Source organism: Melospiza melodia, chromosome 4 (genome assembly GCF_035770615.1).
Source record: "Melospiza melodia melodia isolate bMelMel2 chromosome 4, bMelMel2.pri, whole genome shotgun sequence".
In the NCBI taxonomy this organism is placed as follows: Eukaryota; Metazoa; Chordata; class Aves; order Passeriformes; family Passerellidae; genus Melospiza; species Melospiza melodia.
Genome location: NC_086197.1, coordinates 97,058,669 through 97,072,524, shown reverse-complemented (window position 1 = coordinate 97,072,524; position 13,856 = coordinate 97,058,669). Strand labels below are relative to the sequence as shown.

Genomic DNA, 13,856 nt, shown 5'->3' with positions numbered 1-13,856 from the left:
AAAAAAATGAGATTTATTGCATCTAACCTTCTCTGAAAGAAGTAGCCATGCCGAAGGAAGAAATGAACTGCAAACCTAAATTTCAGACAGACAAGTTGGAAGTGTTTTGCCTAAGTAGCCTGGCCAGTCACAAACATGTTGTGTGGAGCAGCCAAGAATAGAACCATAATCTCGTATGACCATGTCCTGAGCAGTTGCAATTAAATCTTCTTACCCTGATTTTAATAAGCTTGCAGACATGCAGGGAAGTGGATTCATGGAATGCAGGCACCCAAAACCTTTTGGAATATAAATACAAAATGCTTTCATGGTACGGTCTCTATATTGTACAGAGGTTATGGGAACCATTTCAAACACTCAGTTAACCACACCTGACTCTTGCTCAGATTCCATTTCCCTTTCACACTGGCAGACAGAAGGTAAATTAAATATTGCCATGAAATTCAGCGTCTGATTTGCCAATGAAAATGCCACAGTTTGCCATTTCATTCCACTCAGTATTTTCTTAGAAACAGGGACTAAATACAGGATTAAAATAAACCTCTTCCAACTCTCTAAGCTGTTAATTCATGGAAAGTTAGGATATCCTTCCAAAAAGCAAGCAGGAAGGAAAAGAGAATCCTATGGAAAAAAGCAACCAACATAATTCTCTTCCTAAATTGCAGCTTTTATTCAAGTGGCTCAGCAAAGAAAACATTTACTATCAAAACTGGGGACAAGAAATCACAATTACATGAAAACTTAAGAAATCCTGGAAAAAGGTATGGACACTATGGATTTTTTAAGTTTTGGAGTCAGTTTATAAATTTTCTTTGATCACTGACTGGTGCTAAGCCTTGCATTTTAAAATCAACTCTTTACCCTAGGAAAAACAAATCGAGAAGATGATACAAGCTAAATACAATCTCCAAAATTCCAGTGCAATTTCAGTGATTTTACAGACACATCTCAAGCTCCTAGTGAAAAAAAAGATAAAGCATCGCTTTCTTGTGCTATAAATCAACTCAGCCAAACTGCCCCTGGCTGTTTTTTTTAGCAGTTTCCTTTTATCTTGGCTAAAAGCTCCTGTTACTCACCCGAAGACAATTAGCTTTATTTGCAAATCCTCCAGCTCCAGATAACCCATCAGTTCCTCTCCTACAGCTCAGAAAATCTATTTGCTAAAAGCCTGCAACTGTTTGAAGAACATTACCCACTTGAAGAGAGACACAGAACCACTTCCCATCGAGCTGACAGTGAAAGGAGCTGCAAAGGGATCCCAAATTCTTTCCTAATAACTGGAATGAGAGCAGCAGATATGTGTCAGCCTGGTGCACCTATTAATAGTAATACTCAAGAGTTTGTGCCATGCCCACGTGGATGTAAAATACCACAGAAACCATTCAGCACTCTTTATTCTGGAACTGGATAAAGTTTTCCTATTGGCAGGTAAAGATGAGGGAATGGATTTGACTGTAAATCACCTGAAATAATTCTGCAGCATACACATGCCTGCTAGGATGCATAACCAGGTGGTATGAAAGTACAGTGATTTAACAGCATTATTACTCACCAATCTTTTTTTAATGCAACACATCATAAAAAACAAATACTTTTGTTACCGCTGACAATAACCCAAAGCAAACAGATTCAGCTGAAACCAAATTAAAATCAGAACGACCTTTTCTAAGGCAGTGCCCAGCCCACACAAGCTAAATATTTTATAACAATAACAGAGCTGGCCTCTAGCTGGGCATCCCTGATCTAACAGTGGCTACAGCTCTGTACTTCCTCAGATGTGATGCAGAGATGAGCTACCACAGGGGAACTGAGGGGCTTCAGCTGAAGGGGATCAGACACAGGAGAACAGGAATTCTTTAGGAGAGCAGCCCAGCTCTGCATTCAGCAAAGGCACAGAGGCCTCTCCAGGGCTGATGAGAGCCCCACCTCCAAAGCATTTGGATATCCTCACTGTATCCTGTTACACACACACATCCACTGGGATGTTTCTCTTTTACTGCTTCCAGACAGTTTATGTAACAGCAGATTTTCTATACACACATTCCAGGGAGCTACTGCTCATCACAGCATCAAGATGTCACTACTATAACAAATCTTTCCTCATACAATTTAATAGAAAGGAAATGCTCTATCTCACCAAGCAAAATTTAAAATAGAGTGTAATAGAGAATTTTAAATGCCAATGCAGGGCATTCTTCTAATATCCCCCCCTAACACTCACAACCCCTGAAGACTCAACAGCTGCAATGTGACAAAAGGCCTCACTGGGTGCACATGTGCTTTGGCAGGTAAATAATTTACTGATGTCAGCAGAAAATGATAAATTGAGGACAAGCTGTGGAGGAAATAATATATATTTGAAAATCTATAAACCATGTAAATTGCTTTATATTTATTAGCCTTGTGGGTAATATGGTAACTATGCCTGTGTATTTCCTCATTCCAAAAATCCTTGAGTGTTCCTTGATCCATATGCTCTGAGTATGTCAGTAACTTTACCTACTGCTCCTATAAAGTGAAAATAGAGGAAAACTGCTCAGTACTTCCTAAACTCTTCCAGAAGTGGAAATTTAACCCTGTCACACTCCTGTGCAAATGTGATAAAGTCATTTAGTTTAGACTTTAAGATGATGTTTCAAAAATTGGACTACTCAGTATTTTATACACTTTGATCTTTGCATTTGATGGGAAACAAGAACGATAGATAAAAAAATAATTTTCATCATTCATTTAAAAAACCCCTAGGATCAGAGAACTGTTTGTTTTTTATCACTGCCAGCAAACTTTTACATACCATATAGTTTCCTAAATTAAAGCTTAAAACTATATATTTTCTCAAAATGGATTGTTCTCTCTCCCAATTCCCAGAGTAAGGAATACTATATCTCACTGTATTTACCACAAATCACAGGCTCACTTAGTATAAAAATGATTATGGCTCACAGTAATGTAAAACTGTCACTGGCAGTCTCTCAATTTGAACCACATATGGAAATTTGAACCTGCACTGGAAAAAGAATTTCAGTTTCTTCTCGTGTAACATACACTGGAGCTTTAGATTCTGTGGGAAAACTGTCAGAGATATTTTGGTTGGAGTTTTTGGGGGGGCTTTATATATGTAGAGTAGAAATGATCTTTATGTTCAGATTTGTACAATACTTGGCACAGCACCACCTAATTCACAGATTAAAAATGTTAGAGCAATGCAAGAAACAAATAAGGCACCCATCCCTATGGAAAATTCAGCATATCCAGCACCTCACCTGGCTGGAGGTGAGACAGCCTGGGCTGGAAGCCATGCAGGTGTATCAGCAGAGCACTGCACTTTCCCTAACAAGCCCAGATGCCCAGAGGGGCCAGGGGATGCAGCACAGCCCTGCTCAAGCAGCTGCCAGGGCTCACATCTCACCGGCCCAGAGCCTGGCAGAAAGCTGTGGGAGCACTCACACATATTCAGAGCGGCACTGTGGCCACATTTCTCTTCACAGACAAAAGCAAGGCAGAACTTCCCAAGGATATTCTGGGATTCACATTCTCCGCACCTCAGAGAAAGGAAAAAAAATTCTTGTCTCATTTGTTGTGCCTGTGTTTGCTCACAAGTGGAATGCATTGAGGAAGATTGTTTACCTGAAGGGAATTGGTAACTGGATTCTGGTGTGGTTTGATTCACTGACCAATTGAATCCAGATGTGTGCATCAGGACTATCAGGACAGTCACAAGAAGAGTGCAGTGGAGTGCTTGGCAGATTCAGTTTACACGTAATGTAATATAGTACAGAATAATACGGTATAATAAAGTAATTAATTAGCCTTCTGATAAGATGGAGTCCTCACCATCATTCCTCCTGGACATATCACTGATATAGCAGAGGAGTTAGAGTGTTAAACATTTCTCCTTCTGCCACCACAAGCCTTGACATGAGCAACTCAATCCAGGCCCACTTGTAGGCTACAGCTACTCCATTCTGCTCCAATGTGGCAAACCAGCCAGTATTCCCTAGAAATTTCCTAGAAAGTCTGCACCACTTTGGCTCACTAAACAGGCTGTTAAAAAGTAAAACAAAAGTACTGAACTTTGCACCATTACAATGCCAATTTTTCCAGAGCTTCAGATCACTGAAAGTCAGAGAAGCATTACAGGAGTAGGTAAAACCTTTCTGAAGTGCTCCATGTATCAATCTCAAAGGCAAAACAAAGACAAATTCCCAGACAAAAGGCTACGTTAAGTCATCTTTCAGGATATGAAAGAAATAAAAGGCATCACAGATGCCTTTAGTTTCTTAACATCAAGTGCTAGGAATTCCAAGTCAGAATTCACACATTAAAAGAAACCAAATCAGAGTTACATATGGAAACAGACTGCTACATTCTCCAAACATTTATTCTGTCTTGTGACAGCACAATGAGCAGAATGAATGCATTAAAGGAACTACCAGATTTTTAGTCATAAAAATTAAGTGCCTTAGACATAATTGTGTGCTGTTTTGTGGTATTACTGGATGCAAGCATAAGAACAAAACCAGATATGTGCATTTCTTCATCCAACTTCCCACAAAACCACTCAGTGGCACAAAGGATGACTGTAATCTCCATTACTGGTGTGATAACTCCCTCACAGAGATCCAGTGCTGGCTAGAGACAAAAACTACAACTTAGGTGTGGCCACAAATCACCATCTGCTATTAAATGAACAAAATAATTTAGATAATTATTTATATATTTATAAGTGCATACTACAGTCAAGGCTGTTGTATGCACTTATATAAATATTTATAAGTGCATACAACAGGGAGGGAAGAAAGTTTCAGTCCCATGGAAGGAGCTTGGCAGATAAATTCTGGAGATCTGACACTCTCAGCATAATCACTGTTTCCTTCAATGTTTCTTAGCTGTTCCACGATCACTGCCCAGAAGACAACCCTAAATGCCATACATTAAATGTAACTACAAACCTGCCAGGATGAGACTTTTAACTGCAGAACTGAGTCAAATTAAGGTAGCTCAGGGGCAGTGAGGATGCAGGAAACGCTAATTCTGACCTGCTGCTTTTAAAAAAGCATGAGAACAGAGAAAAAGCAGCAGATAGAGGGGCTCAGTGCCTGCCAGAAATTGTGGTAACATTCATGCCTTCCCCCCAGTGCACAGGAACTTTCTAACTCCACCCTTCAAAGCCAGGCAGAAACTGCAGCAGAACTCAAAGCAGCTCACCCCACCTAAAAAGCTCAGCACGGCATTCTGAACAGAAATGTCTTCAGAGGGCTAATCTGGCATTCAAATGCTGGAAACAGTATGTTTTATGTAAGCTTTAACCAAAACCATACCCTGTTTTCTGCACTCCCACAATCTTGGATTGCTTAGGTCACTGGCAGAAAATTGCAGCTTTTCTCAGCCCCATGGGTCAGCTTGATGCCTTTGAAATATTATTAGCTATAGTTTCTGAAATTGTAACCCCATCACTGTCTGCCACAAAAATGTTTGAGAAGATCCCTAGAATGAATCCAGGCTATTTTATTTTCATTTTGTGTTGCTGGTTTTTTTTCTTAATTTATGAAGTTTTTCCTTCTTAATTTTACCAAGAAGTTGAAGAGGCTGAAAAATAATTATTATAATGCATGATACTGCAACCAGGACCTATCTTCTCACCTTAACTTTCATACCCACGCTTCCCACAGTACGGTATTTTCTTGAAACCTCCAGATTTCTACAAAAGTCTCAGCTCACCTTCAGAAACAGAGCCATAAGGCAGGAATGAAGTCCCACAAATTAGACTTCAGCCTGAGCCAGCTGCTTTCTCCTAGCATTATTCCCTCTATGACCATCTGTCCCACCTGTTAATGTGTTTTTCCCCCTCACCCACCATCTCCACTACCATGATCTGCCATTCTGGCTGACACACAAATATCAGTGCAAAGGAAGCTGGACTAAATCCAGCTTTGTGCCACTTGGTATTTGGAGCTTTGGTAAGGCACCTGCTTGACTGCTGGTATAATTAAATCTGCCTTAAGCCTGCTTTAGTTCATGCCAAGTTCACCTGTGAGCCAAACACAAGAGTTTGTTGTCCTTCCTCACACTGCCTCAATGAGTGAAAGTTTGGGTCAGTTTGGTTACACAAGGGTCTCCTCCTGTACAGCAATTCTTGTTTGCAAATATCCATGCACATTTTGCTGAATGAATCTACTGAGATCTGTTTGTTGAAGGTGAATCCACAAAACAGCCCCTGCACTCCAGACTTGTGAATTCTTGTGGTTTCAAAACTGGCTGCATTCCTGACTTTGTCAGCATTTTTTAAAACAGACCTTCAGGCTGAAAAGTCATCCTGAATTTTCCTCCTTGGGCAGAAGTGCCAGAGAGACACAACACGAAGAAATGAGGAAGAGAAGAACTGGGAAGGGCTGAGAATGAGGAAATACAAATTAAATGGCATGTTGCTACACAGTGAAATTCTGCAGTCATGGACTATCAAGAATTCCTTGCTGTTTTCAATGAGATTAACATCAGAATAAACCTTACCAAAGCTATTTTTAATAAATAAATAAATAAAATTGTTTTATATATTATATTATATATATTTTTTATATTTTTATTTTATAATATAGTTTTATTTTAGACTATTCTATTCTATTAATATATGATAATATAAACACTATCAAAGTATATATAACATATTACATATAATTATATATATTAAATATAAATATAAAATTATATATTATATCATACATATTATATGCATATATTATATCTATAATATAAATATTATCATATCAAATAATATGAAATATATTATATTTGATAATATAAATATTATCAAATATTTATTGCAGCATTAATTTTTCATATCTGTTTAGAGCCTGACAACTGAAGGGGAAATAATTACTTAAGCATAGCTCTGAAGACTGCACAGCTGTGGCAGTGCCCAAAAAAGTCAGGAAGAACACAACACTTACAAAGCACATCATCAAAATTTCATCTCATGTACTGCTGACAATAGTCAGAAATAACAGGAACGGAACTGCTGAAAAATCATGAGTTTTTCTGAGTACTGCTTTTGCATTTCTGCAAAACATAAATAAGGCTTTTTTGAAGACTGTAAATCAGGGAATAAGAGAAAAGGAATTACAGATGTGTGACATAAAGAATAAAGGCAAAGGACGTAGAAAAGGCAGGAAAAAGGAAATTAGGACAGATGCAGAATTCAAAGGAGCACATGCTGACAGGCTCTGCACTTCCAACAGAAAACTGGAAACTGACATCTGTACCCATACAGTTTTAAAATGAGCTCTTAGTTACTAGCACTGCATTCAGGAAGGAGGCAGAGGCAAAGAATGGCATCTTCACTGAGCTCATTCTAGGCCTAAGATTAAAATAAAAAGAGAGGGATGCAATTTCACATCAGCTCCTGGCAGCTGCTCAGCATTCCTGACTGTCCCAGCCTGGTTTGTTATGGAGTGCTGATAATGTTCCCAAGCTGCAGAGCTTTGGAGCCCTTCTGTGATCCTCAGCTCTACAGCTTTGGGATCCAATGGAAACCCCCTTTTTTATGAAGGCCATTGACACATACCTTGAAAGATTCAGTCATTTGCTTTCCTGCTTCTCCCGAGAGTCCTCCGCCCTAGGAAAAACAAACCCAGAGCAAATCAAATCCAGTGCACAGTGCAGGAAAGGTGATACACATTCACTTCATTCATTTCAGACTGAACTGAACCAGCAGGCTTTGCATCAGTAAATGTATTGGCAAGAACTCTGTGGTGAGTTCTTAGCACAACTTTCCATCTTCTGGGCTCTCAGTTTTACTTCAGTTCCTTTATTTTGTGCAACTGCACTTCAAGGCTTCATATATGAGACAAATATATACACACGTAATACCCTAGATTAGATCATTACTCTGTAGTGTAGAAGGTTATGGACAACATCATGAGTTTTTCATTCAGAGCTGAATAAATAAACTGAGTTTTTACTCAGGTTTCTCTACTAAAGTATCCAACTAACAGGTTTGCTTTTGCCTTTTATAAGAGAAGGTTGAGTAGGCAGAATGGAAGCAAAAAGAAAGAACTGGTTTTGTTAAATCCTTCATTAACCAAAGAGAGTAATAAGGAGAGTAATAATTTTGCATAATCTGCACTGTTGAACTTCAGGTTTCTGCAAAGAAACTGGGAGGGGAAAGAAGACAAAAAAAAAAAGAGTGCTAGTTCCAGACATCCTTCTGTTCAACAACAGACAGGGGGAAGCCATCTACCTAAAAATAAGATTCCCATTTTTCACAGCATCACCTCAGCATCTCTGTGGGCCCTCCTGCAGTGCCTGCACCTTCCCTGCAGTTACAGCATGGAACAAAGGAGACAAAGCCACAACAAGGTTCCTTGTTACCCAGCAGCCTTCAAGAAGGAGCTGAAAAGGTGAAGTGGGTGCAGAGGCCTGGGAAGAAGGACCAGGAGCAAGAGGCTGGGGTGATGGGCCATGAAGGAGGATGGCTGGGATGATGGCTTTAGGGAGCACAACTGGAAGGATGGAGAGGACTTGCTTGCTGCATCTCAGGTGGGAGCTCCCAGTCCAGATGGGAAAGCCCCAGATCAAAGGTACAATCCCCTGATGGAAAGAAGATGAAAAGAAACCCTTTCATGGTCAGCCTGTGAGATCCCAGCCCTCACTCCCAGGGAGGGCTGGGGCAGGTGAATGGCAGTGTCAGCAACACAGCAGCCACCAAACTGTGGGGTCAGGGCTGGCACCACATGGATCACAGGCTTACACAGAGGGCAAATAACATGATTCTTTTCCCTTTTTACAGATCTTGGGAATATGGTAAACAGACAAAAAATGAAAAGAAAAAAGAAGCAGTATTTTCAGTGGACCTTCCACAGATCACAGCCTTGCTACCAGCAAAAAATAAAAGGCAAAGTCCCAGCCACAGCAGATCTCACTTCCTCTCCCCTTCCCCCCAGGGAGCCCCCCACATCCCTCCTGCTGCCTCTTCTCAGCTTTAACCCTACTGTTCCACTTTTTTTGTAATTCTCTACAGCAAGGCAGGCAATTGTGGCTACAGGACCCTTCCTATGCACTAAAAGAGAATGGGCCAAGAGAGATCACAAATCTCTTTACAATATCCCAGAATGCTTTATCCTTCATTAAAAATATGTTTTATTTGCCTTAGAGCTGAGGGTTTTCTACTCCAGAAAGATAAGACTTTGGCAGAGTGGCAGACCCAAGCAGATCTAAAGTGTCACCCAAAGCCAAGTGTACAGTAACAGCTCCCTGCTTTACCTGTAATTTTTCAAACACTTCCAAACCCACTGGTAAAATCCTAGAAATCCTTTCTGACACCATCAGCAGACAGCAGTGAAGCATTCCACAGATGAATGGAGGCATCTGATTTTTCTCTGCACTGCAATGAATGAAGATGGAGAACCTGCTGGTTCCCAGCTAACAGGATGGGAACTGCCAGCTCTGGAAGAAAAATACCCTAATGCCATCATCCCACCTCTGGAAAAAAAATATCTCAGAGAGCTCCAGCTCCACTGCTGGCTCTTGTCTAACAACCAGCATGCCAAGCTGGATTTGCCAATAATAATTACTGGTGACAGCAAATACTGACAAGTACTTAACCACTATGCTTCATTTTCTTCCTGTTGCTGCTCCATGGAGTTGCCCTAAAGCAAGAGCTGGCATCAGCACAGAGGACTGGAGTGAGCTGGATACAGCTTAATATTCTCTTTCATGATCTTTCTTAAAGATACCAAGGCTGCATGTGAATTTGAGGTGCAGACCACCTACAGAACAGCCCCTGGGGCTCCATCACGAGTCTCTTCAGTTCAACATTACCACTGAACCCAGTGAAGTCACCAGCCCCATTTTGGGCACATGCCATGGGGCCAATCCTGCTCTCCATGAAGTCATTATTAATTTTTACAGATTGAACTCATATTTAAAGCAAGTAGCTAACTGCCTTTGTTAACCACACTAAAATTAAACTGAGTTAATCCCTCAGCACTAGAAAGAAATACCACAATTACTTTCTAATTAACAGAGTCATATTTTAATGGCTCCATGGCCTACAAATCTGAAACATGCTGCTAAGTGCAATATGGAAAATTGCTCCCTGGTTTAGTGCCAATGTTGCCAAGAGATATTCCAAACACAAATGTGCCCTTTATGTTTAACAGCATGGTAGATTTAAACCTGCCCCCATTAAAACACTGATGTTATCCTAAAGACACACTTGAGCCACTGGGTGAACAACTTCTCAAAAGTCACTCGAGAGTGTCTCAAGTAGCTGTACAATCACACAAGCATGACATTATTTCCTATGTTGTGCTGCAGAGAGATCAGTGTTTTCTCTGTGATGTATATAACAGGAAATAGATGAGTATTTCAAAGGTTTCCTTTGAATATACTGAAAACACACATTGATTTTAACATTACTGAGGTGTAAAAATCTTACAACAGATTAAACTTGGTTGGAAAATAGGGTTTATATGTAATTTCATCACTGTGAAACACCACTGAAATAAAGACCTGCTGGGCAGTAATTCTGTTATTACTTTAACTGAGGATCTCAATGCTCTAATGACCATTACAAATCCTTTAGCACTGACAGAGTAATCCCAATGCACTCAGCTGGATAACAGTGCTCCCCACATCAGCACTTAGCTCCAACCTAACTCTTCCACAAGGCACAGGAAAAGCCTCAGTGGCTATTTGTGCATGGAACACTGCACTTGTGGGCAATCTTGTGCTAAAAAGTTGTCACCTGCCTTCTGCCAGAGCTGTCCCAAACCTGGACATCCAGCTCCTGCACTTGGTGGTCAGGCTGCCTTAGACATTCACATCTCCATCTCCTGGCACCATGGTGCTGCAGTCCATGCCCTCCCTGATGCCTTTAGCACACCTCCTCTACTTTTGTGCAGTCAGATCACTCAGCCTCCTGCTACAAAACCAGGCTCATCTCCTCCCTAAACCCTCCAGGCTTCCTACACTGCCCGAGTGTGCCTCAGCTGCTCCTGTGCCTTCACTGTGGTATGTTCAGGGTCCCCCATCGTAGGGAGGAAAGAGTCTGACTCCATGTTCTTAGAAGGCTAATTTAGTATTTTATGTTCCTATATTATATTAAAGAATACTATAGTAGAACTACACTAAGTTTTACTTCAGCCTACTAAGTGTCTAAGAAATATTTCATGCTCTAATTTGCACTGGAAGGATGATGAAATGAGAGCCCTTGCCTGGCTGCAGGAACACAGCACATCAATAAATCCAATCCAGGACTCACACTGGCACAGGAAAGCCACATGAGGTGTGTGTGACAGGTACCCTGTCACTCACAGGCACACAAAGCAGAGCTGCCCCCCTGCTCCAAGGTAAAACACAATCCAATGTGCACAAATGCCAAATATTCTGTATTGCGACAGCCAGGCAGGAACACTGCCATGACTTCAAAACAGCTTTGATCTGTCCCTAGGAAACAGTAATACAATTTGGCAGTCAAGTCACATAAAAGATGAATTTGCAGAAAAAAATCCACTAACAATGTTCACAGCTAAACAAAAAAACAAAACAAAACAAAAACAAAACAACAACAACAAAAAAAACCCCACACAAAGTCAGAGAAAATTTGCTAATTTTGTGATATCATATTAAAAAGTGATAGCATATTATTTTTACTATCAACTAGAGTTTATTTTATTATTTTAGTTAGTTATTACTTATTTATTTTAATTTTTTATTTTTAATTTCCTTTTATTTTTTATTTTATTTATTTATTAAATCTTGTGAAAGATTCCCACAGTTTAAGAAACTCATTTATGGAAGCCAAGAGCCATAAAAGCACTTCAATCCTGTCCCGATACTGCAGGTATGTGAACACAAACATATCCAACACATCTGTACCACAGTGCTAATTGTGACACACAATTTACAAAGCTAATTTCTGCACTTCCAATACATTTTTCAGACTGTTCCTCCTCACACAGATCCTCCCTGGTGCCCTGTCAGCCTGGCATTGTCACCTCTCTGTAGCTGCCTGTCCAACCTTGGGCTGGCACTAATGTTAGTTAAACAGAGACTGTGCAATGACAGCACACAACAAACACAAGGCAACTAGTGTAGCAGAAAACCAGGGCTTCCACACTATTTAATAATCATTCTGCCTCACAGTGAGGGCATTGGGGCACAGAAAATACAAAGGTTTTATGTACAAGACAGCTGCATTGTATGAAATAAGGCTGAATTGAAATAGATTGTAATTAAAATAGTCTGAAAAACTGTGCAGGCACTTATCTCTGACTTGAGCAGTTCATTGGCTTTAATTTAAACCAGTTTAATTGGTTTGAATAAAACTTAAATATGCTCCTCTTAAAACAAGCATCACTGTTTTTATGAGGCTTAAATAAAAGACAATTCAGATTACATGAGCACAACTTGCTGGTTAGAAAAGCCTTGGAACAGAGATCATCAAGAAGCAGAAATATTCAGTTAGTCCACCCCAGATTCATGTTTAATAACATTTACAGCTGAATCACATCTGTAAAAGCAGACAAACTTGGTTCCACAAGAGCAAATAAATGCAGAACAATGTTTGCAAAGTAAAGCCATTACAAGCAGCACTCTGGTGAGAAACCTCTTCTAGAACTAATGTCAATTTTTTGACTCAGTGCTTAAATGAGTATTTGAGTAAGCTCAGTAATGTCTGAACTGATGCAGAAGAAAGCTTGTCTCAGTTCACTTGAAATACAGCAAGGCTAGGGAAAGTGAAGGATATCTACTCCTGAAGTCCAAAAACAACATGGGCTTGATAAAGCTGAACTATCAAGAACACTAAAGGAAAAAAAGAGACCAGCAGAAGCACAAAACAAATTAATTTGCTGAAACTAACCCTAAGGAGAACCTGACCAGGGATCCATTCAGCTTCAGGCTGAATTTATTTTGTCACATATTTCAGAAAAATTTACAGTTTGAGCTGTGAATTGAGTCTGAAGTGTGATCCCTCCCAGGTGAAAATCCCTGACAGCCTCCCAGCAGTCCCATCCACCACAGGACATAAAGCAGCTGTAATCTGTGTGCTGCCCCTTTATTCAATACTCACTTGGCTCTAATACATTTCCTGCACATCCAGACAATTCTCTTTCCTATTTTCTTAGCAGAAACAGGCAGGGACTCTAAAGCAACCCTCTTCACCAATGACCCCCAGGAGCTGTGTGCTTTAACATTGATTTTAAAGGCACTGCTCACACTGCTCCTGATTGTTTTCCTCCCTGTGACCCTTCTGCTGCTCTGTCACTCCCCAGTGCCATTTCCTCTGTCTTCACAGTTTACTGCCCTCCTGATTTGGGAAAACAGCCTGGTACAATGAGGGGAAGAGGCAGATGACCTCATGGAGCTCTTCCATCTCTAACTCCTGTGAGCAGTGCTCTAAGTGACTCTTTTGTTGGTTTGTTTGTCCCATCCAGCATTAATTAGGTTTTTAACAAATGCATTGTTTGCTAGAATGGCATGAAGGAAAACATGTTAAAGCAACCAGCTGGATCTAGCTGACCTAAAAATATACCTGCCTGTTTTCTAACTAGACAGTGTCTCATGGCTGTATGATACACTGATTGCTCAAACAAAATGAATTAAATTCTGAAAGACACCACAGTTTTCTTGTGTTTAGGCCCAGTTCTTTGACAGGAGATCTTCTGCATCAAACTGGCAACAAGAAAGGCCATAAATGCTACTGCATGCTTTCCCCTAACACTGTAGCAGGGCTTTGCTCTTTACCACAAGCTTGTGCTCATTATGTTTTCTCTAACATTTCCCTTTCCTCATGTGTTTTAAAAGCCAGGTAGTAAATCAGCATTTTAAGAATTTATAGTAAAATTAGGCAGGAT

At 40.2% G+C, this 13,856-nt stretch overlaps 1 protein-coding gene across 5 annotated transcripts in view; it reads right to left on the bottom strand.

Annotated features, from left to right (window-relative positions):
- Positions 1 to 13,856, bottom strand: part of BCAT1 (branched chain amino acid transaminase 1) — a 54,231-nt gene that overhangs the window by 31,221 nt on the left and 9,154 nt on the right. For 2 of the 5 annotated variants that reach the window (XM_063155706.1, XM_063155705.1), the window contains exon 2: positions 7,562 to 7,612. In XM_063155706.1, coding sequence (XP_063011776.1) covers positions 7,562 to 7,612 — 51 coding nt within the window. Of the gene's footprint in view, positions 1 to 1,076; positions 1,219 to 7,561; positions 7,613 to 13,072; positions 13,169 to 13,856 lie in introns of those variants that run through there. The other 3 variants (XM_063155707.1, XM_063155710.1, XM_063155709.1) reach the window with 3 other exon arrangements.